This window comes from Leptosomus discolor, chromosome 11 (assembly GCF_034619465.1).
Source record: "Leptosomus discolor isolate bLepDis1 chromosome 11, bLepDis1.hap2, whole genome shotgun sequence".
Classification (NCBI taxonomy): Eukaryota; Metazoa; Chordata; class Aves; order Leptosomiformes; family Leptosomidae; genus Leptosomus; species Leptosomus discolor.
Genome location: NC_141401.1, coordinates 21,249,870 through 21,275,419, shown reverse-complemented (window position 1 = coordinate 21,275,419; position 25,550 = coordinate 21,249,870). Strand labels below are relative to the sequence as shown.

General features: G+C 38.2%; 1 protein-coding gene across 2 annotated transcripts in view; it reads right to left on the bottom strand.

Moving 5' to 3' along the window:
• UNC13C (unc-13 homolog C) overlaps window positions 1-25,550 on the bottom strand; it is a 156,349-nt gene that overhangs the window by 42,585 nt on the left and 88,214 nt on the right. For both annotated transcript variants that reach the window (XM_086471301.1, XM_086471302.1), the window contains 2 exons: window positions 17,631-17,764; window positions 9,653-9,738 (listed from right to left, as the gene is read on the bottom strand). In XM_086471301.1, coding sequence (XP_086327427.1) covers window positions 9,653-9,738; window positions 17,631-17,764 — 220 coding nt within the window. The remainder of the gene's footprint in view (window positions 1-9,652; window positions 9,739-17,630; window positions 17,765-25,550) is intronic.

Sequence of the window (25,550 nt, the reverse complement as noted above, 5' to 3'; positions counted from 1 at the left end):
CCCCCGGGGCTTTCCTCACAGGCCTGTGCCCAAACAGCGGTACTTTGGAACCACGTTTGATCTCTTGCGCGTTTTTCCAGCAATCACTAAAGAGAGGTAAGAAGATTTTCTGAAGGCAGCAAACAAAAAGAAACTGCAATACAACTATTAAGTTTTGGTCTGATGTTTGCAGTGTCACAGCGTTTTGTCAATGAAGTCGTAACGATGACTTACTAAACAGAAAATCTACACAACACTAAAGACGTGATGCCATTTAATAAACTGGAATAGAATCTCGTTCACTACAGAATCCTTCTTCCTTTCTAACCTTGAGGTAATAACATCACTCTGAGTAACCATGCAATTTTTGATATGCGTCAAGTTTCTAAAAAAGGAAAAAAGGGTAATTAACAACCTTCATAAAAGATGAACTTTTAAAATAATCAGGTAATCAAATTGATATTTTGTTCAACTCTAATTTCCCCTTATTTGGGTACAAAAGCTGGGTACAAAAGCAATTTTTTTTTTTTTCCTACAGCAGTTTCCTAGCCACTGTTTTTAGTAACAACATACAGTTAAACTCCTTGAAGGATTCTAATGAGGTGGGTTTAACGAATATTTCAAATCCTTATGAACCAGAATTGCAAGAAGGAAATTTGTCTGCAAAAAATGAACAAATTGCCTAGATATACATAAATATATCTAACAAAAAACCTTGTCCAGTTTCCAGGCTTTAAAGATAATGTTGCAGAAATTAATAACTACTACAATGACTATTTATGCGGAGCTAATTAATTATATCACAATCAGTTGATTCGACTGTTACATACATGCTATTGCACAATAGTTTATTAAAATAGAAATGATTGAGACTAAGCATAAAGGAATTATGTTTGGATTAACTGAAAAGTTTCTCATCAAAACTCAGATCCTGTTTTCAACCTTTGTGACGTAATTCCGTATTATTCGCAATAATTACTTACCAATCATTCTAGAGACTACGAGCTGTTTGTTTTATCTACTTCTTTCAGAACTGCTGTTTTAGAAAACCTGTTATTTCCAAACTTTCAGTCATATAACTGGGAAGTACATACATGGCACAAATTGGGTACGGCTAGTGGAAGAAGAGCTCCTAAGGAAGTCCTACGAGGAATGATAATTGATTGAGCATGAGTTGGTATTCCTCCCTCCGAATCACTGTGGAAATGTTAACCGGCCTGATGCAGCTATGTTTTGGATAAAAGTAGGAGTGAACATTTTGGATCCTGATGGAATTTCCCTACAGTGCAGGAGGTGGTTGCCATACCATCACCTCTTTGAACGCGGGTACGATGCTTGTAGTGCTCTAGACTAATCCCTGTACCGCTGAAATGAACTGGAAGACTCTGATTGAATGTAACATATTGGGTCAGGCCACAAATGAAGAAAAATGTAACCTCAGACAAAGTTCACAACCAATTTAGAAGGAAACACTACATTCTACTAGACATCTCATCCCAGGGTTCTTGTACTTTGCTAAAGGCAATGGAAGTCACTGGTTATTAACTGAAATACAGAGCAGGACACGACTAATTGATAATTATGTTTAATTTACATTGATTTTGATAATGTGAAGTATCTTCTGAAAGGGCTCTTTGTGTCAAGATACATACAATAAACGGAAAACTGAAAAACTTCTGTCATTATCTCCTTTTTTGGATCACACTTGAAGGCTATTTACAACTAAACCCCCCTCTAATTCTCCTTTAAAAAATATATTCTGTCTTTCATAAGAGATATCTCCATATTCAACCTTTTCTCTGCATTTACTTGGAAATTTTCATTAAAATATCTTTGAACACTTCACAGACATAATGGATTACATCTTGTGAACATCTCCATGAGGTGACTGAGCTGTGCTATTACATTTTACAAACGGGAAACTGAGGTATAGGGAGACCAAGTGAATTCTAAATTTCCTAAGGGAACATACATAAATTATGAAGGGCAGCATACATCTTGTTTAAAGATTTCTTAACCAGAGAGTCATATTTCCTCACTGGACAGAGAGGAGGGAAGGAAGGCAGACTGTCTCATTCTGAATTGTGAGAAAAAATGGATTTACTGGTTTTTGTCTTCTTGTCTGCAGCAGAAGTGGGCTAATTAGTCCTTGACTTAACGCCGTGCACTTTGAAAGCTGATATGACATTGCCCTTTGTATCCAAGGGGGAGCTCTCAAGGCAAGAGGCCATGTGCTCAGTGCTCTGCTGTGCTTCCCGTTTCACAGTGGGTACAAGCGGGTTCAGGGCCGCCTGCTCGGCATGCGGAAAGGCAGAGCTGTACCTTGCTTTCTGGGAGAGGTAAAATGCTCACGGGAACCTCAAGGCGTCAATCACCAGTGTTACAGGCTATCTAAGAGAGGCAACATGTAATATCATGAGGAATGTGTGAACTGCTGCAAACAACGCTATTTCTGCTACAAAACATTGCATTTGCCATTTTTTACCTACTGTGTTATGTTACCTGAACATTTCAAATTACTTCAGGCAAATTAACTTCTTAACATGACTTTGTTGCTTTTTTTACTCCTACTTGCAACTAAGACAAAGAAAAATGCCAGTACAGCAAATAATTTAATAAGATCAACCTCAGTATAAGTTTAACCTTCAATATCACATCAGAATGAAAGTTATGTACCGTGAAAGCTAAACAGATCAATAATATCCAAAGAACAAACACGCAGAGACAAAGTTCTGTCTTTGGATATACATAGCTACTGTTGATTACAGAAGGAAACAAGCACTTGCTTCCAAGGACTGAAATAATCTGAACTGTCCTTTTTTACTGTTAGTGGAATTCTTGCTTTGTACATCAATTGACTGTGGAAAGCCTAAGGAAATACAAGCCATAAGTGGAACAGAAGAAATCCTCCATCCCAGCTGATATGAGATCTAAGATGATGATTAATGCCTTGTTTCTGAAGAATATGATGGAAGTTTCAAATACTTTGTACTGAGGTTTCAACGTTTATTTGAAGTAATAACATAATCACAAAGTAATAAAAGAGGAAAAGCAATGTTGGTATAGGAATCCAATTTACATTGATTAGGCTTTCATAAACCTCTAACATGTATAAAAATTGCAAAATAGAGAATATAAATGCTTCTTGGAAACCACTGCTTCCTGGGAAATGTTAGCACATAATTAAATGGTATATTATAATGCTTAAACCTGGGAGGAAAAAGAGAATAAAGGTAATAAAGGCAGCCTTAATTGTATTGGGCCTTAACTGCTGAATACTCAGCTTTGCATCTTCAATGTAATTTTTATGACATGGTACTTTTATTTAGTTATTGTTTCATTTTTTTGGAAATGAAGGAAACATTTAGACTTGATTCTCTGCTCTTTGGCTTATCACAAGAGCGCAAAGTGAGCAGAAAACATTACCAAATAGGCATGGTGGCGTTTTATAAGCAATTAGTAGAATGAAGTATGAAACAGGAAGAATCAGGCAGCAAGACAAATGTGAGGCTGAGGCATTACATGTTTTCTATAACATCTGGCACCATGAAAACACCTACAATCAGACATCAGGAAGCTTTCACTTACTAAGGTTACTGTAGACTTGTACTGCAGTATAAACACTTGGTAGAACTTACTGTTCTGATTATGGTTCAGTATGTAAAACTGAAGAGAATGGGTTAGGGAATGACCAAATGATACAGCAGGCGTGCCCCCAGATTCAAGGTTGCGCTTTACTAGAGATCTCTGAGGTAGTTTCAAGTGAGAAGACACATCAATACAGCACAGTATGATGCCATGAAGAAATATTAACTTAGCTCCTGGGAACAGTTCTGTCCACTTTATCTGTCTAATTAGTGGGTTTAATTAACTTCAACAAAATAGTGCCATTTGGTATGGCTACAGTGCTTTTTAGGCAAGCCTGGGCATGCCTGTGCTGCACATGATGGGTGCTCAACTGGATTCTCGTACCTGCAGAGCTGATCCCTCCAGTATGTGCAGCATGCAGCTGCTGTTGTTAACATCACTGTCTGTTATGCTGACCAACAAACATTTCTAACTCCCCTCTTCCTCTAATCATGTCACATTGAATCTTATTGATTATCTGCCAAAGGGAAGTTTATTATTCACCCTAAATGTAATCCCCTTTTCTTTGCCTTTACAGGCTACATGTGACTCTACTCCTCAGGCCTCTAAAAAAATGAGGATGGAATACGCTGAAATGTGTCAATGCAGAATGAAATTAACTAAAATAAAAAAGGTTTAATATTTCGATAATGGTGAAGCTGCAGTTTGGTGGATGCTGCCCTGTTCTCCCTTCCATAGCCTCAGCCCCACCTCCCCAGATCTGCTCTGTAGTCCCCCTCTAGGCCAAGGCTATATTCTGTCTTAAGGGGAACTTTGTAAATCGGAATGAAAATAGACTTGAAATCTGCCACCAAATGGCATGACCTTTCTCTGGGCAGCGTTAGCCTTTTTGGGTTTTTTCTATGCTATCTCTGTGCCCAGCATCAACTCACAGACCTGCCTCTTCTCTTTCATATCCCTTTATCAGTTTGTGTCATGAAGGAAAAAACTGGAAGATGGTATCTGTGTATGCACCGAGGACAGCAGGAAACCTGAAAAGCAAACCTACGTTAAATGGATAAAATGGTGTAATGACTTTCTTGTTCTTTAATTTTTATAAGGCCTGACACTTCAGAATCCTAGCTCTGCAGGAGTAAGACTATCTATTCCTGCATTTACACAGCAGCTAATTCATTTGTGGCTGATCCTGGTCTTGACTCCTGGTCACTATCAGAATTAGATTATCATAATAACAGCAATTAGAATGTTCTCTTTCTAACACACTGGATAGCTTTGGACATTTGATCTGACCTATTCAAAAGTTAGAGATATGAAACATCTGAGGACACAGAATAAAAAAGATACTTTTGTAATTGCATGTCTAGTTTCAGCACATTACTCTCTCATCATATTTTAACCTTCGCATTGTCATACTTGGAAAGGAAAAGTTTTCTTGCCATATGAGGTCAGTAACAAATCACTTGCACTGCTAGTGAAATTCCCTCTCTGTTCTCATTTGTACCATAAATGCAGAATAATTTGAGGACCAGATAGTACAAAAATATTAACATCCTATAAGCTCAAATATGCTTGTGTAAACTAAATGCCAAACAACAACATATAATCTGTCATGCAAAATCACTGTTGCTTCATGAATAACCTGCAAAGAAGGAAAAAAAAAAGGACCAAATCTAATGAAGTTCAGTTCTCAAAGAGAAACATGTGATACCTTCTCCATGCAAAATCTATACATCAAAATAATCTCAAGCTCATTAGATCAGAAAAAAATTAGAACTTGTGTGGACTTAATTCGTTAAAGTTCGCATAAAACTTTTCATACTATGCAAAGACTAAACATTGTTATTAATTTAAAATTGAATGAATTTCTAGAATGAAATCACAGAGTGGTTTGGATTGGAAGGGACCTTAAATATTATCTAGTCCAATCCCCAGCCATGGGCAGGGACACCTCCCACCAGACCAGGTGGCTCCCAGCCCCATCCAGCCTGGCCTTGAGCACTGCCAGGGAGGGGGCAGTCACAGCCTCTCTGGGCAGCCCCTTCCAGTGCCTCACCACCCTCACAGGACAGAACTTCTTCCTAACATCTCATCTCAATCTCCCCTCTTTCAGTTCCGTTACCCCTCGTCCTGTCAGCGCACCCCTGATCCAGAGTCCCTCCCCACCTCTCCTGCAGCCCTCTTTCAGCCCTGGAAGCCGCTGTAAGGTCTCCCCGGAGACTTCTCTTCTCCAGGCTGAACAACCCCAACTCTCTCAGCATGTCCTCACAGGGGAGATGCTCCAGCCTCATCTTCATGGCCTCCTCTGGACATGCTTGAGCAGGTCCATGTCTGTCTTGTGCTGTTTCCCCTTTTCCAGTCAGCGGGAACTTCACCAGACTGTCCTGACTTCTCAGATATGGTGGACAGTGCCTTAGCAACCTCATCCACCAGTTCCCTCAGGACCCACAGATGGATCTCACCAGGTCCCACGGACTTGTGCACCTTCAGGCTCCTTAGATGGTCTCGAACCTGATCCTCTCCTACAGTGGGCGGTTCTTCATTCTGCCAGTCCCTGCCTTTGCCTTCTGTGACTCAGGCGGTGCGGCTGGAGCACTTGCTAGTGAAGGCTGATGAAGGCTGGTGAAATGATGAACTCAATACCAGATTTTAGTACAGTTTTTGTGTGCAAAGCCTGTCAGCTTGGCATGGTGTAGCCATGACCTTGGTAAGTGTGGAGAATTGAACTGTGCTTTGGGATGTCCTTTCCTTCCTCAACCAAAACCCAAGCTGTTCCCCCTGACAGCAGCCATCCACACTGTCACATGCAAATACGCTGCCTTGGTATTCATAGAGATGTGCAATCACCACTCTCTTCTCTAGCAAAAGGACACTGTTATGGAAGCTGCTGTTACCTCCATGTTGTCCATGTCACAACAATAGTCTCCTAGCTCAACTGTCCTGGGCAAGAATCAAGGGAGAAGACAAGGCAGAGGAGCGTAACGTCCGCTGGCACCTGGCTCGCAGGGCCTGTTGGCTCCCGTTGCAAAGGAGGTAGGCAGCACTGCAGAAAAGCAGCAGCTGGAGCTCCCTACATCCCCCGAGCAGGCACAGGACGCATTCTGCTGGGCAATGAGAGGACAGAGCCTGAAAAGCCATTCTGCACTGCTCTCAGGAAAAAGGGAAAAGGAATGTAAAGTGGATGCTCCAGTACTGGCCTTCTGTTAGAGAATGGAGTGACGACATACTCATTTCCTGAAGTTAGGCTGATGGGAGTGGCTGGATCTATTCAGGAATATATAAAGTGGGGAAAACCAGAAACAGGATCTTGGATGAGCTAATTGAATCTTTGTTATTATGTCAGAAATCCTTCTGCAAACAATGTTGGACTATTTCATTTCTTCTTGATTGGATTCAGAAAGGAATCAACTTTAGAACACAAAAGATGCTGCTGCAGGAGATTAATACTAAATTGAATCAGGCAGCGATTGCAATTGCAGCCCTGGACACTACATAGGAACAGATGGCAGCCTATGCTAATGACTTGGCAGGCGAGATGGGCATAGCAGAATGTAATGCATTTTAATGAACTCTATTAGAGCCACGAGGATCGGGTGTGACCATAGTTAAGGATTGCTCCTCGTCTTGTAGAATTGGAAGCAAAAATTTTTATTGCCATTAACAACTGGAGAATCAATCTCAGTTTGTAGCGTATCCATGTAAAGAACTGATTTAAAAACCAGCAAAGCTGGAAAGAGAAACAGCGTACTGATCTATGTTTTGTGACTAGGTTTATAGAAGTTCCTGTTTAGGAATGAAACCACAGAAGGTGAAATTACGTCTATTTATAATAATTTATAATTAATTTAAATTTCCTTTAATTATTATTTATACACAGGAACAGTTTCACTACTGATTCTAGGGCAGTAACTTAGAATTCCTAATGACAAGAATGGCATTTACTCTCCTCAGAAAGACAGTATCCACAGCAACACAGAGATGAGACTATAGGCAGGGACTGGTTTGGAAAGTCAAGTGCCTCCTAATGAGTCCTCCATATCTCTCTCTGCAGAATTAGGATACTAACATTAATATTTGTTTTAAAGTCCTGATCCAGCCCAACCATCCACATTTCATACATTGTATAATTAACTCTTCCTCAAAAGCTTCCTGCTCTATTCTTTACAGCCAAGAATGAAGCCATGGCTTGATCTGAAGCTGCCTTTTGAGTGATCAGTATGCTCTACTTAGCAAGGAGAGTGAATTATCTTTCGTGAATTATCTTGCTGCAGTATGGAATGTTTATAGTTCAATGGCTAAAACACGACAGCACTGGGGTGCTCAGGGATGTCCGTGTGCAGAGTGTGACTGTACATTCAAAGTCACGAAAGCATGACAGTGTAACGGCTACTAGAAACTCTTATGAACCTGTGCTAGCAGTCTGCTAGTGCCATCACAACACTGAGCTGCTGACAGCTATCTTCTGATACCCACCCCTGATTTACAGCCTCTCCAGATATAAGGTTGTTCTCACTGTAACCAGGAGTATGTTCTAACTCAGAAAACTGGCTTTAATTTGGTCTTCATGCTTCTCAACTCTTGGTAGCTTTTGGCTTCATTGATCAATCTCAAGGGACGATCTCCTGTGACATTGGCTTTCTCAAACTCGTACTTTTGATTTACACTGACATGACTACAGAACATGACCTTCAATATTAGTTTGAACATCTCTACTCCTACCCACATCTTAGATTTTTTTCTCATGTCTTCTGTGTCTTGCTGCGTATTATAATTACCACTCCTGTAATTCATTCCTTCCTTTCTTCCTCTTTTTATTCTGCTGTGCTGAGTGTGCAAGTTCCACATTCAAACAATATAATTAACAGAATAAAGTAACACAACAGCAGATGAACAAAATAATTATTCCACTAATAGCCATTCCAGTCACTCATCTTTTCTCCCTTTTTCTTTATCATCATAAAAATCTGCAATATCATCAAAGTACCACCACACTTCTGATCGCATTAGACATTCTGGAGCAAATAATACATAAAGTAATCTTCAAATATTCCTCTTTTTTTTTTCTTTTATCTTTTGTGCCTTTTGAATTGCATTGTTGTTTAAATCCAACCTTCTTATTTTCACCACTGGCAGACTTGCTCTATAGTTAGTAGCAGGCTTAACTGAAGACAACATGAGTTGTCAAAATCACAGTTAGCTATTCCTGCTACTATGGAAGTTAAAAAAAAATAAATTGGCTAGCATTTCTCTTACATTTAAAGCGGAAATCTGTTTAATAGGTAAAGAAAATTAGTGAGGTTCAGCTAATGCCACGATTTCTTATTCTGCAAAAATAAATACTAGTTAGAGAGTGTTTGATGAACTTATTTTCAAGAGTCACGATTTTACTAGTGATCTAAAAGTTCATGTGAATACATGTATATGGGCTGGTAATATTTCTTTAAGACTATTTACTTATTTCCTTTTCTTTAGTATTTTTTAAAAAGTTCCATGCAGGCATTTTTACTTGGTTTTCTGCACTAACTCTGTTTTAATGAGCAGGTCTGAAATCATTAGTTGGAGATTATGTGCTCTAGAGAACAAAAAGTGGTTAACCACAGTACTGTCTGAAAGAATAAAAGGAAGCTGCATTTGATTCTGTTGGAACTAGAATGAATACATCCTGCCTTTTGAACACAAAAGGATTTAATTATCTGTGTGTGCTTTCTCCATAAAATCATTCTGTAAATGTTTCTTAAGGGCAAGGCAGCAATTTTCAGCTGGTAAGAACACACAGAATGCCTATGATGCTCTCTAGCAAGCGGATTTGTGGTCGGTGGACGCTGATGATTCTGTCAGATTTCCGTAACAAGAAGCAGCATTAAAAGTTACAATTCTTCTGTCTCCTTCTTCCACGGATAACTTCATCTATTTGCAGTGCCTTGGTTTTCTCCCTTTACAACCTTGTTTTTCAGTAACCTATGAAACACTTTAAATGAGTATGCCAGAAAGCTCTTACCATCCACAGAAATCTGATGCCAGGTGTCATTTGCAGTGGAAATCAGTCTTGCTGAACTCTCTAGTGTAATTAATAGTTTGTTCTAATTACCTTCCAGAGCATATTTCATGTCCTGGGCAAACAGGGTCCACATGATTTCAGCACTGATTTTCCCCATGTTCAGCTCCTGAGGGAACCTGCAATCAATCACAATACATCAGTCTATTTGCTGCTAGAAATTATGCTTACAGCTGCACAACAGAAAGGCAAATATTTCCACAAAATCATTTCCTTAGTACGCACTTACTGTATCTTGTGTGTCATACAATTATATGAACCACCCAAACTGCAAATGAAAACTTCCCTTAGTCTAAAGTTAGAGGCCCAAGTAATTAGTTGAGTGTTGCACAAACTCCCACACGTGACATTTTAAATCAAGAAACACCTATTTATCTTGCAGACAACTCGACTTTAGGTAAATCAGATGGCTTATGAAAAATCTGAAACAGTTGGCTCAGACATTTAGCAACTACAGATTTTCCTTAATTGCCTCTTTACACTGGAAAATAGTGACTTTGTTTGTGAAGCTGTATTGGTTTGTACTAGTTGAATCCAATTCACTGCTTGAAGACTTTCACATTGAAGTATAGACAAAACAGCGAAGAGTCTAAAAGGTAGAAAAATCCACACTTTTGAGTCAAAATTTTAGTTTTTGTCTTATGCTTCATGTTACTGAAAAACAGTCCCTTTTACACATTTTTTTGCTGTTATCAAGTATTTTTCCACAATTTTTTCATAGATCCCAGCTGCTTCTCACTGTATGTAAAAGAACCTCTGAGTGGCACAACAGCTGTTTGTGCTACAGCGGTGCAGCGAGAGCCATACAACACACCTGCAGTTCACCACGAACACATAAAATCGTCAAAGATCCTATTCATGAGGAAACACACAGGGCTGTGTGGTTTTTGTCTTGAGATCAATACACCACTTTACACTAGTGGAGAATTTGATCCAAAATATTTTGACCTTTTATTGTAAAACTAATCAAATTCAGAACATACTCTGTACACATTTTTGTAAAAATGTAAGAGTTTTTCAAGTTCTTACTGCCAAAGAAAGAATGAAAGTGATGTGCAGCCTCAGGTGGTAGCAATATGATCTAAGTAATATATTCTTTCCAGGGACATGTTTGACCCTGATCATATCTGCGAAGAAACAGTACTTAACTAGCTCATTATCTCCGCCACTTTAATATGAAGCAATAGCTAGCTCAGATCACCAATACACTTTCTTTACGCTCATGGCTGCTCCGGTACAGAACTCTGCATTAATTCTGTTAACACAAAAGTAATTGTGTTCAAAAGCTCAAATGTATTTCAACTGTCTTAATTTCTTTACCTCCAGTCCAGTCTGAATGCTCTCTTAGCACCAGACTTTGGCCATGTTGCTCTAAGGAAGTACTTAAAAGTCAATTTAATATTGACTGTAATAGATACGTGTCTACATTTTAACTTGTGAAAACACATGCACACACAAACTGCAATTATCTTCTCATTAAGTTGCTTAAACTACTGTCGTTCCACACAGCATCCTTGATTCATCCCACCTGACTTCAGTCAGTTACCTGAAGTTCACACCCAGAGGTGTCAGCTTCTGTGTCCCTGAGAAATACAAACTTAATGCATAACTGTCAACTGGACCTACCAATGAAATCCTTCCATCCAATGGCCAGGGTACGGATATTTGCAATTTTATTGTTACATGGGTATGTTTTTGTACACAGCCCTGCAGGACTGACTACCATTCCCGTACGTCCTCTTCCATCTTGGCCAGCACAGTGACCTCTTAGCAGCAGATTACAGTGACAGAAATGATCGTACAACAGAAAGCACACTGTGTTTTAGTATAAAACTTTTACTTTTCACATGTAATTAGTTTGCTTCATGGCAGCTATGGTACCTGTAGGTGTATTCATCAGAGACTCAAATAATAGATTTTTAATTTGTCCAAAGCAGGTTAGTAATGTAATGTGGACAGTTAACCTGATCAACATTTTCAGCCAGTGAAATTCATTTAACTTGCTAACGAACCAGCACCTGATATGCCTGTAGATCTCACTGTGTTGTGACATTAGCCATAAAATACACTTCTCCAAGCATTACCATGCTTGGAAATGACAGCACATAGCTTGCCAGAGTTCAGCTAGACTTTATTTCATGAAAGTTTCCTACAGTTTAACAGCTTGCCTTCCAGGTAACTTCATCAGAGAATCACACACTGGCAGGGGTTGGAAAGGACCTCTGGAGATCATCTAGTCCACGCCCCCTGCTAGAGCAGGGTCACCTACAGCAGGCTGCACAGGATCACATCCAGGAGGGTTTTGAATATCTCTGGAGAAGGAGACTCCACAACCTTCCAGGGCTCTGCCACTCTCATAGAAGTTTTTCCTCATATTCAGGTGGAAAATCCCAATTCAGAAAGTAAAACCACTTGCTTATCACATTGTAACTACAGAACTCTAGCATCAGCACTCCCCCAGCCCCTGCTCCACACAATGATGCCATTGCTTTTCCACTTCTTGCATTTTTGGACCATACTTATATCAGAACTGGTAGTAAGTGGAATCCCAAAAGCAAAGTAAACTTCTAATTTTCAACATTGCCTTCACAAGCTCAAATGTACACTACCACAGCTTCCCTTGGCTCAGACAGGTACGCCCAAGGGAAACTACTACAATCATTGCTTTTGCACGTTAGAAATAACCATTTCACGTCTGATTAATGGCTTTCTTTTACCCTGTCATTCATAGGAATTATGTTGACACAAGAAAATAAGCCTTTTTCTACTACTCTGCTCTGTATTCTTTATCCTGTTCACTGATGTACAGCAATTTGAGAGTAAAACATCTTGTATCACAAAAACTAATTAGACACAAGTTGCTTATTAAAAAAATTGCTACCTATAAACATTTTTCAGAAATAAATAGCTGTTATCTACTGTTGTTAAAATTCCTGTCACATATATACTAACTATAATAATTGAAAACCAAGTTGCATGGGGACGTTAAAGCTGTACAGGGTATACAATTTTATTTTAAATTTTTCAAGTATGTTATGCAAAACACAACTCACTGCACTAGTGGCTTTGCTCATGAGGGTACCAGGATTTGATCTCTTCTTAAGGTCCTTAAATTGCTAAAATGGTAGCTGAGCTTTTCATAGTACTGTGTTTTGATTAACATTTCTCTATTGCATGAAATGGGTTTTTAGTAACAAATGTCATGGTTTATGAAAGGTCTTTCCTCTATCAAAGAAAAGAGGCTATTAAAAATACCCCTGGAATTGAAAAAAGGATCTTTGAGATTTCCATAGATTAAAACCCCCAAATAATTAAACCCAAATGACCTCCTAATTTCTTATTCAAATCAAACAATCTCTTATGTATTTTAAACATAAGCCCAAGAGAATTCCATTAAAATAGGCGTTTTAAAACATGTCAAATTATCCACAGAAGTCTCAATTATTCACTTCGTTTCTATTTGTCAGAGTTCTTATGCAAATGTGGGCATACTAGATTTCAAGAAAAGAAGTTAAAGCCTTGTAGAAATTAAAATAAGCAATTTTTTTATGTACTTTGTTAAATGCAGCACATCAGAAACAGAAGCTTCCTGCCACACTTCTCCCAAATGTCAGGAGTGAGGTTCATTCAGTTAAATCCTGCAGAATCTATCAGTAGAGCTGGTTCAGCTTCACTAATTGTGGCAGAGGTGGAAGATTTCAAGCAGACAAAGTTTTAGATATTTCTTATGCCACATCCCAGACCTTGTGTTGATGAGCATGGAAGAAAAGTCCTCTGACCCCTGTGCTGCCGATCACGCAAGGTGTCTTGCTTTTTCAGCTGTATCACTGTTAGGGCTTTAGGTGCAGGCCAGTGACAGTAACTCCACCAGGGTCTGCATCTTCTGCCCGGTGTCACACAGACCATGACTTTGCAGATCCCATTTAGAGGAGCCGCCTCACTGATTCCAACACAGGTGTGAGGAGGGCAGGCTGACTTAGACTGAAATCTATCAGCAAACATCCATCAGTACCTCCATGGTAAGTATAAATGTCAATACATACCAGTCCTATCACAGCAAACAAAGAAAGCAACTGTAAGATGACAAGGTTGAAAGGAACATTCCATCTAACTCCACCAGCAAGACGGTTTGTGTGAACTACGTGGGAAATATCTGTGCTCTTTCAATGAATCCTATGTTCATTTTTGTTGATTCGGTTATTGTGAAGCAATCTGTCATACAGTGACAAGCCGATTAACGCCTGCAGGACTTTTTTGCAGTATTTATTCTTCTAGGAAAGAATCAAGAATGTTTCTAGCGGCTTGCCATCTGCCAGGAGCTACTGGACAATACTGGCAACTTTCACAGTATGCTTCTAGTCTCCGGTACTTGCTGAGTGATTTGTACCTTACCTATGGGAAGGGCTAAAAATTGTATCACGTCTTCTTCGCAACTTATGCTGATACACCTGGTTTTAATCTCCCTAACTTTTACTTCGTATTTATAACAACCTAGCTTGCTGTGATAATACTATTTGTGCATTTGATTAAGAATATAAGGCACATGCGCAACTTGACACCGCAGAGTACTGATGAAGACTTTATGTGTATATGTACTATACACAAGTGTGAACATTTTTTCCTGCGGGAAGTGCAATTGTTATGGCTATGGTGTGCACCACTCCTGCCACAATTTTCCCCAGAGATAGCTTTATGTATCAGCAGTCATGTTTATTTTAAGTTGGTTGCTCATATTTCTAAGATTATTCATGTAATACTAATATGTAATTTATTGTTTGCATTACAGCAGCACTTAGAGGCTTCTGGTAGGTTTAAGATCGTACTATGCAGGAACTTTAAAATATGTAATAAGAGAAAATCACTGACCTTCAAAACTTACAGTTTAAAAAGACAAGACAGAGAACAGGAAAGAAGACAAAGTAGAAGTGATTTGCTCAAGATCCTACGACAGGTGAATATCAGTCAGCAAGAGAACAAACTTTTGAGTCTTCCTTCTGAGCCCTCTTCCCAACCAGGACAGGGTTCTAGTTTGCTTCGATGTACATACATAGATATAAATACATATACAAATACTACTACATGAATATTCAGAGAAATTGTGAAATAAATAAGAATAGAAAATCCATGTGATCAAATAACATTTGATATTTATCTCCAAGTACTCCCAAAAAGCTTAGTCTTCCCTCATTCCCAGCTTGCACTTTATCAGAGAGACACGCTTAGTATCTGGTCAGATATATTTCACTCTGACTAAACTGACAGGCTGAATTACCAGCACTATGAAAAACGCTCATGTTAGGAATGCATGCGGTAAACAGGAATGTAAACTGCAGAGTAGAACATGACTGAGATTTTATTATGCCTGTTATTGCTCTGTATTAATCTGTTCAGATGGTTTTGCTGCTGAGTATATTATGTACATTTAATATTTTCAGCATCCTCTTAATCTTCCAGTTCTAGCATCTACGCATCTATAGGTAAAGAAGAAGGAAAAGAGCCTAGGCTTGACATTCGAGGCCACTGTTACAACTGCTTGGAGGACCCTAAAAGCAGTACTGTAAAAAGGAAGAGAGCTTCTTATACATTTCATGTTATATTACATTCCTTCCTGCCATCAAGCTATAATACTAAAATCAGTACTTGACAACTCTAAGTACGACTTTCATTTTGTGCTATAGATAGTTCTGTCACATATGGAGTTTGATTCCAAACGTCAGAAGCAGCAGTAATGTTTTTTCAACTGTAATATATCTTTCTGGCTAAGAGTAATGACAGAAGCAGCTATATAATTCTATTTGTTTTCCCTAAAATTGACCTTCACATAGAATCAGAATCACAGAATGTCAGGGGTTGGCAGGGACCTCGAAAGATCATCTAGTCCAATCCCCCCTGCCAGAGCGGGACCACCTAGGGTAGATATACTCAGACATTGCTCAAGAAAGTCGTATGTCACAGTTCACAGAAGTCATGACTGACTTATCTGCATTTGGGGCCACAACTGAAGGTAAATTCTAACATAAATAAAAATAGAAACACAATTGAAAGCAAAAATTAGTCTAAGCATTAAAATAAAAAGAAAGAAGTCCCCAAGAAGAGTCTTTTAAATTCACCATATTAAAAAAATTCACGATCAAATTCTTCAGAGACCCAGGCAGTTAGATTAGCGTAGAAGATCCGTGGTTCTCTGACAAAATACACAACAATTAGACTCACATACAGGGCTGATTCTCCTTTTCTTACTAAGGTTTGAAGTAAGAGAAACTTCACCTACACATGAATAAGCTCAGTGAGAAACCATCCCTCACTAAAGGACTGACATGATTATCAAATTCCAAACAAATTAGACAGCCCAAGGATTTCTGAGCATGATTTATTGCTGTGCACAAGATGGTAGAGGATGCTAAAGATGGGGATTGGATTAAAAAACTAATCCAAACAAAGCCAAAGGTCATGCCAAACACTTCAACAAGCTCAGGAGGAGGAGATCATCTCTTCATATCACCTTATTTTTAGGTAAAAAGACCTTTCTTTGGTTTGTCAACCATACAATAATATTTGGTGGAACTTAATAAACAGAATATGCTAGCTTTTCATGGGAAATAAATTACCCATTAGGTTGCCCGTACATGACCATTGCTATGTATTTCCAGAAACACTAAACTGCTTGTGAAAGGTAGCCAGTTCTGAATGTCTTCCCTCTATTGACCTTAATTAAGCAAAAATATAATGAAAACTGTTCACAGTGGTTAGTTCTAACAAAGTGCTATATATAAAACCACACAACAACAGAATGAAACTGAACTCAGATTGAAAGAAAAAGAGAAGAATCAATGTATGAAACAAAACATAAATAAACACCAAAAGCCTTTATCCTACACAGTACTGTGTGTCTGTATTTCAGCTCTAAACAAAGAAACTCCTATCATGACAAGCAAAAATGCTTTTTCTTAATTTGTGCTGTCAAATCTTCAGTCTGCTACATTTTAAGAATATCGAAGTCCCTGAACATCAGACACACATTCTCAGAAGAGTTCATATTCCATACTTGGTGGGTTCAGTCTTAATTAGGTGCCAAAGAGAGTCTGGTCTCTGTTTCTTTAACGCACTCATTTTTTGTGCTGTGCATGCAGCAACACGTCAGATTGCACTTTGGAGTGCTGGGCATGGTCACTGCTTCACTAGTTCTTGAGACACAAGTTCTATCTGATTTGGAAAACTATATTGGAAAATATCTATTCTGTTTAAACTGTGAGCAAAAAGTTCGTTTATTCTCACTTTATGTGCTATCCTCCATCTAGCCCAAGTTCTTATTTTTAACCAAAGCAACGTTCCTTTTCCTGAAGAAAACATAGCGAAAAAAATGGATGCCTTATACAGTCTATATAAGTAATCTGATCTTAAAGGACATGATACATTGCTACACGAGAAAATGACAGTGGGTCTTGTGAAAAAACAGAGTATTGCTTTATTAAACAGGATAATGCCCACAAGTTCAATGAAATAAGTGATATTCATATGCTTCCATAGAACAAAGTGTAATTGATAATGGAGAATATCACTGAACCAAGACACAACGCGCATCACCTACACTTTCCATTATCAAAGGAACACCCTAGGTCAGCCTGACACAGCCCGATTCATGATAGAGTTTACCTGATTTTTTTCACTTCCTTCCATGCTTTCTTTTTTTCCCTACTGATGCATATTTCATAACTCACTACACATAAGTTATGATGATGCTTTTTCTTCAATGTAAGTGCCTTCTTTCCACACTGTGGAATGGGGAGGGAGTGTGGGAAACCTCTTGGAGGCTTGCTTTTAGAGCAGCTCTGATCATTTTCATTTCCAAATACTCAGTATCATCTTTACCAAACTATGTCAATGTTATATTCTGTAGCTTTAAAAATCTCTAGATTATATTTAAAATACAACTACTGATTCAGGTGCATTTCCTCTCCTTATTTTAATAAATCCACAATTCTTAATTTTTACAGGGAAAGTAATTACTTACTGGTTCAAGACAGGTGTATATGCTGTTTTATCTTCATCTATGATGGTGATCATCAGAGTAATAAGCTGTGCCCAGAAATCCAAATTCTTTGTTGTTGGCCCCTGTTCTTCTTTAGGAACTTCTTGTTTCTTACCCTGTTAAAACAAGATTGAATATACTTTGTATTAGAGAAATTAGAGAAAATATTATGGGATTTCCACCTAGAGATTATTACTTGGTTGGAAAGAGTGACGTATTAAGAATCTTCAGAAATTTTGGACAAAGACTGTCTATCCAACTTACAGTAGATTGTGTGACAGACTGCACCTGGCTGTGGGCATATATCAAAAAACATACACAGCAAAAAGACAGCCAGGTCAGCAAAGAAGATCAATAGAGACTCGGTTTTTAGTGCATGTCCACACTTCAATTAAATACATTCTTAAATTCTTTGTGGTGCCAAAACTGAGTGCAGGTAAATTTGTCTGCTGAGGCAGAACTTTCATACCCTACACAATAAACACTGAACAAATCAGTGATAAGGAACATTTCTTGTTTTGTTTTGGATCAAATGTTGAAGTTATTAGGCCTAACAGCTGCTATGCTGTTCGCTTTAAATGAAGAACTCGTTAAGTTTCCCTTTGGTTTTTAATAGATGTAACAGAAAAGGCTATTGCCCAAAGTATCTTGCACGGAGATTTTCCAGGGACACATGCATTGATTGGCAGAACCACAAACTGCATTTAAGATAGGCAGAGGAAAACACCACAAAGCAGGAGGGGAAAAAAAGTAATTCCTGAACACATAAAAATACCAGAAAAAGGTACACAAGAATATTCAAAAGAGAGGCTTGTGAAGGTATTGTGTGGCCAAGGATTTTAAAGCCGTGAGCAAACCAAATCTGTTATTTGATTCCTTTTTTACCCAGGGAAATAAGATTCTTGTAAACGCCTTGTGAATGAAGAGGACTGCAACCAGTTTCACCCCCAAAGCAGAGAACCGGAGATGCTCCATTACATTTTTGTAATAATCATGAGGAGGGACATGACGTGCTGACATATCAGATGGATTACCAATGTGACTCTCCAGTCATTAATTAAAAGTTGGTAAGTAAAGCAGTATTTTTTATTCCTTTTGACTAAAGCCTATTTTTTGCACCTTTTTGTATAGTTACAAGTATGTATTAATATCCACCACTTACAAACTTTTACCGAGAATTGTATACTTTTAATCTCACTAAAATGTGCATTTACAGCTAGCTTTTGTCTCTACAGTTTTGATTTATGAATTCTTAGTCCACAGTTTCCTAGACAAAAGCATTTTTCAGTTCTTCAGTTGACAGAAGTAGCAGATTCCTTATCAATGTCCAATAAATAACTTCATTGCAGAGAATCAAATATAAAAAAGAAATACTCTTATCTCTGTATGGACGCACACATACACACACACATAATTTCTGCTACACAGAAGTACGTCTCCACATCCTTTTCTACACAGCTGTCAGAGAAAGAAAGGGGTCTTTTCACTCAACCAGTAAGTCACAAAATAAATATGCCTCTTATCCTGCAAGTTGAAACGTATATTCCCTGAGTTTCTCATTTGTAGTCCAAATATGACCACTCCAATGGACCCTGTATCTCTTTGAATAGCTATGACACTGTATTAGTGTCATAGTGAATTAATTAAATATTATCTTAATCTCAATATTCACTAATTAAATGTTATCTTAACCTCAATTAACTTTTATCTATTAACAGCATTTAGAATGGCAGAAAGGGAATCTCAACAGCACTTAATTGAAATTGGTTTTGTGGTCACAGTGGAATATTTTAGAAAAGTATCATTAATCACTGCTAGATACTGGGCTGATCTACAAATGCTAGAGCTTCAGTGTCTAAAGCAACTGAAACAAAGCTGGGGCTCTGAAGCAGTTGTAATGGACAGTGTGATTAGTATCACCAGCAATTAATGATGACACATGCGAACAAGAGTGCTTTTCAAAACTGAAATTAATATCGGAGCATTAATGTCACTCACAAGGGCTTTCCCTGGTATGCATTATACTTTTATTAAAAGATTTTCTTTCTATATGAGAGATTTATTTCTAATCTACCGTTTTTTCTCAGAAGCTAGTGCATGTTTAAGCCAAAACAACTGAAAGGCAGTTGTAGAAGACAAAGCCAGTTTGCATTTAGTCCCGTATCTTATCCAAGAACTGTATTTCACAGAAAAAAACCTGCAATGTCACATAGCTGAGACAGTTTTTCACGATTATGAATGTGAATCACAGAATGGGAGATTATGTTCTTTTATTAAAGATAGCAAAACATAATTAATGCACAAAATAATAGTTGCACAAGGAAGTGCTTTCTACAAAAATTCTCTGGCACAGGAATCTTTAAAAATCAAGATGATCTTTTCAAAATCCTCAGAGAAGGGATTTTTAACATAGTCTCACATTAACAGATGTAGTTTTATGCTCTGAAATGAAAGTGCATATTCTGCCCATGCCCAGTTGTAATTTCCATTCTTTATCCTAAAATCTAACTAATGGGTTAGAAATCCTCAGAAACATTCAAATTGTTTTTACATTAATTGTTATTATTGCTGGCATTACTATTTGTTTTACGCAGTTTCTGGCAACAGAATGTTGGAAGTTTGTTTACATTGATTAGTTGCAAACTTACAAAACTGACAGAAGAAAGTTGCATCTTGGAATAAAAATTAACTTGAAACAGAGCTATTTTCATATAAAAAAGTTTCAGTGATACAATTTGTTTGGCTTGGAAATGTTTCTGTTACCATAACTGAGAGTCACGGTAAACCGCGTAACAGTGTAGAAAAGGTGCATGGGAGGACAGCATCATACAACTACACTTTAACATTTTCTTAGTCAAATGAAACACCTTTTTAGAGGTGCTGAAGTTTAAATTCTAGAGTACTTTGCTGAAATCTCCTCTGGTGGCATGGGTTTACCATCAGCCTGTTATGGACAGTCAGTAAGAATGCCCTCATTAAATGAAAAAAACAAATTTTTCCTTCTCTGTGGTCTCAAAAAATTTTGTCTGCTCTAGTTTTGTAACTGTGATGATAACAGCTCATGTCTCAGTCTTGTGATTTGGTCCCTTACCCAAGCAGTTCTCAATTTCACTTCAGGAAACAACACTACATGCACTTACATGGCACAGTGTACTTAAGGTTTACACAGAAGTTGTGGAAAGGCCTTTTAAAACGCCAGTATTAGACTGGTTTGTACATAAGCGAAGGATATGCTTGCAACAATTAACACACAAAGTTCCTGGAGTATAAACATGCTTAAATATATCATCTATTAAGTGGAAAAATCTTGTCTTGGTAATAGTAACTTTCTTTTTTTTCAGTCAAGTTATATCCATTAGAGAGAAACTGCCAGTACAAAACCATGAACTATATACTTGATATACCCAATCAGTGCCATACTGGCACAAATACAGTGCCAACATGTTTGAGCCAGTGAATAGAGGACAATACCAACACTGAGATTTGAAAAAAATACATCTGAAAAGGTCAAGAGGTACACAAATTCTAAATATATCAAGATGACAAAATCACTAGTCAACAGATACTGTTCCTGATTCGTGACTTTTTAAAAGAATGATTTTCTGAAGTTGCCTGTCTTTCATCTTTGATGGATACATAATTCGTTGAACAAGCTAAAATCACAGACTGCTCTTAGAGAAACCAAGAGAACTTTCCGGAAGTATTGGTACAAATGAAAGTCTGCCAATTAGCAGAACCACTTTCTTTTTCACTAGCCTTTTCACTTCGGAAAGACTACTTAAAATATCTTGACCCCCTGTAACATCACGTGGGTGGTAGGCTGTCCACATGCACAGACCCACGAAATGCCCCAAGAAGATGCTGTAGTAGATCCCATACGTAAAAGCTCAGCAACTGCCTGGCCCAAGGCAGAATCGTGATGTTCCTAAGAGGCACCTGCTGGCAGATCAAACAATAGCATCAGATGATGTCTTACCATCAAGACATGACAAGGCAATTTTTTATACGCCCACGTTGATTGACTTGGTTACTCCTTGGCTTTAGGACAACTAACTATACATCCTTTACTGTACAAAAATGCCAGGGAACAACACTGAAGTGGTAAACTTAATGAATGTATCAAGTGTACTAAGCTGTTTTGAACAAAATTGCAGTCAGTTTCAGAGTAAAGAAGTTACAAAGGTTTCATAGAGCTGCAGTAAGTTATACGTGCTTGTCTGGGCAAAGCTGTCTTAATTCAGTTTTTGTCGGTTTAGGAATTCAACTGAGATATCCTAATGAATGTTTCTTCATGTATTTCATGTTATATTTTGTTCCAGGATATTTAATTTTTTTGAGAGCATAGGAATTCATTTGGAAAATTAGATAATTGCAAACACCTTGTAAGTGAAGTATCTTTAAAGAGAAGTCATATTATTCACTTGAGATTTACAAACACAGGAAATACTGCAGATTCTATGTGTTTTTTTAATGCAAGATCCAAACTATGCGATTTATGACCGTTTGTCTTTTGCTGTAAATACATCAAAATCAGAAAAAGGAATTGAGTAAGAGCAATTTTTCATATGATATCTATCAAAATTAATTATTTACTTGAACTGAATCTTATTTTTCTCAAATTCATTTTGCTATCAATTTCCTAGTCACCTGAGTTTATATGCAAAGAATGGATCACGTGGCACAGAGGCACCAAAATCAATTGCTGGAATTTTAATATTCTCTTAAAGAAAAAGATAAAACATGGAGGGATTTTTCTGAGTTTAAGAAAAAAAGACTAAACTGTTGACAAGCAAACATATTCTGCACTCTGGAAAACCAGCTGAGGGTGGAGAAAGCAATTTCAGGCACAGTGTGAAGCAGGATTAAAATCTACATCTGTATTACGCAGACAAATCTTTGAAGGCTGGTCTGAGGAATGCAGGGCTTTCAACTTCTCTCATCATTGATTTTACCAGTTTGTAGGACAATGTCTGGTTTTATTTCGCTTTGTTTTTACTTTTTAATGTTCTGTGCAATCAATACACAGCATCTCTATGGATGCAACTTTGATAAATCCAGCCTATGATTTCAGAAACTAATCTGCACAAAGATTATGTCTGATGCAAACCCCAAGCTAAGTGTCAGAATATCATATTTTGTATATAAATAATGATGGAATGGAAGCTGAATGGAAGTCCTGATTAGCATGAAGCTACAGAGTGCAATTTTACAGAGCACTCTCAGGTGATGAAACATTACTTTTAACAGTACTTCTGTATTTTTAAACTGCTCAGTTTTGTCATTTCTACTAAAGAAAAAGAGGTACATCTTCAAAAGCAACTGAGTGGCTTGGGTTCCCAAGTCCCAAGCGGAAAAGTGACCAGGGACTCAGAGATGAGTGTGGCAAAACGGAGCCAACTCTCAAAGCATAGGTCCGTCCACACGTTCATCTGCAGCACCTTGTTAATACAGAAACTCTGGTTCCCAAAAGCTAGGATGTTGTTAGCACATTATCAACCTGACCTGAGGTGCTGTACCGCTAAGCAGAGCCAAATGGCAAGAGAAGAGCACTGTGCTGTCGCAGCTGTGTGACACCTGGCTCCAGAATCAGTCAATTGTGGCTAGTTCCTGGTCTTCTGGGCTATGCTTCACTGGGACAACTACAGAGCCACGTAACAGACAACTGAAAAGGTCTCCAAAACCACATAGAATGTCAATACTATTCTGCTGAGGAGGTGTCCCAGTGCTCTTTTCCAGTCTCCTGGTGCTATCAGTCATGACATGGCTTGTACTGATGAAGAGCTCTTCAGAGATCAGGAAGAGGTTGATTTACATTTTATTGGTTCCACTCAGTGGAGAAGACTGTGAAAAGAATAACTGGAGAGACTTTAGTCATTGTGAGCATCAGCCAAGATGCCAAAATTGTTTTGTTTTCTTAAGAAAACAGAAACAGTGACATATTTGTAAATGGAGTGAGAAAGTTATCAAAGTGCTTCCTGAACTACTTTTTCAAGGCATTCTTTCTTCAACATAAGACAGCTAGCTCTTCACTCAGATCAGTGTTAATTAAAAAGAGAAAATACTACGTCTGCCACCTAGAGAATGAAGTAGTTCCTCATCAGAGTGCTTTGTCTCAAATAATGAGGACACTAATATACGTGTAAGACCATCAAGACGTCATATTTTACTGCCTGTAGTACTCATTTGTCTTGTTTCATCAGGTGTTCTGGTATATAGGTTCTGTTGTATTCTGGTGTGAAACTGTAGTATGATATTTTTGCATACTGTTAGCATTTCCACTCTTCACCCCAGGAAGTATTGCTCTACCCCAGAGATGATATTTTGTTGCAAGATATTTGCTTTATAACAGTGATTGTCTCTCTGACATGAAGGTAGAGAGTAATAAAAAGGGGAAGCAGGGATTGCTGAGCATGTTTTGTGATTCCCTTGTTACTTGTCTTATAGTAATAAATTTCCCAAAACTCCAGCTTGAGCACCCTCACTTTCATCGTTCATTGTTCTATTTTCACCCTAAAGTCAGACAATTACACACGTTCAGACGTTAAACATGTTTTCTAGAAATACTGTGGCAGGCGTCTTTGAGAATTTTAGGTTGAAGACACCAGCAAATGCAGAAGGTGGTTGGCATGACATACACACAGAGACAGCATATATGACACGCAGGAATCTCCACCACTTCTGGCCAGATGGACATACTACTGTTTAATAGACTGTCGAGGTTGCTCTTTTTCACAGCATCAACCACAATATGATTCAGGCAAGAAATGAACCATGGTAAAACCCTGAGCCGGCAGTGGGCCCCCACAGGACCACAGCTGCCAGTCTCTCCCCGGAGTGAGAGCAGGTGGTGACCTACATATGAACCATTTCTTGTTGCTTTGGGGGTCCTCAATTCTAGTACACACTGCTCACAGCTCAAATCTCAACTGTGCAGCTAAAACATGAACCTCCTGTGCTGCACCACCGTGCTAGAATGAACTTTCCTCCCTCTGCGAGGAGGAGGCTTCATCAGATGGGAGGTGAGCAGAGATAACAGTTAATGAAGAAGGCTTAAGGTGGAGTCCGGTGTAGTCAGACTAAGGGGTTTGTGAACAGGAAGCTAATGAAATGTTAATTACCATATTCGTTACTGCTTCATTATTACAACAGTGACACCACAGGCCAGTCTGCAGTGCACCTGGATTCACGGAAAAACCGCCAGAGCTGTAGGTCCCACCAAGCTGTACACCCAGCTAGTTCTAAAATTAAATGCACGCGCAGATATATTGGTAGCAAACCGTAACAGGATAATGCAGAAGGAAGTTTCCTTGTACAACTCTAGAGCTGATGCAAAATTTAGGTAGTAATTTGAATTATTTTACTCATCTTTATTAAAGCTAATTAGTTAGATAATATTTCTCAGAACTGCCTCCCACTGCTGCGAAACAGAAAGTTTTACTATCTGTTATTAAGATTATATCTGACTGTTTTTAATTACTGTTACTGATGCGTTATTTTGAATGTGGTCTATTTATACTAATTTTGAATTTTGCTTTTTGCACATTTCTACTAAAATTTCTTGTACTTGCTAGTGATTGTAACTCGACAGACACTTGGCTGTTTAAAGTTTCTATATACAAACTCACCCACTGGAAATCTTGGTGAAAGAGAATAGAAGAGGCATATAAATACAGTGAAATGCGATCAATTCAGTTTTCCAGGTGAGTGAATATTTGTGGATTTTTTTTTTATTCCAGAATTTCATATTGCACTATCATTAAGTAGAGTTGTGTAAGAGAAAAATAATATATTAATGTTGCCCTTCCTACTAAAAAAAAAAATAAAAATTGCAGAGACTTTAGACTTGTTTTTCATTCTCTGCCAAACAGGAAGGCTATAATGTTCATGCATTTTTAAACCGTC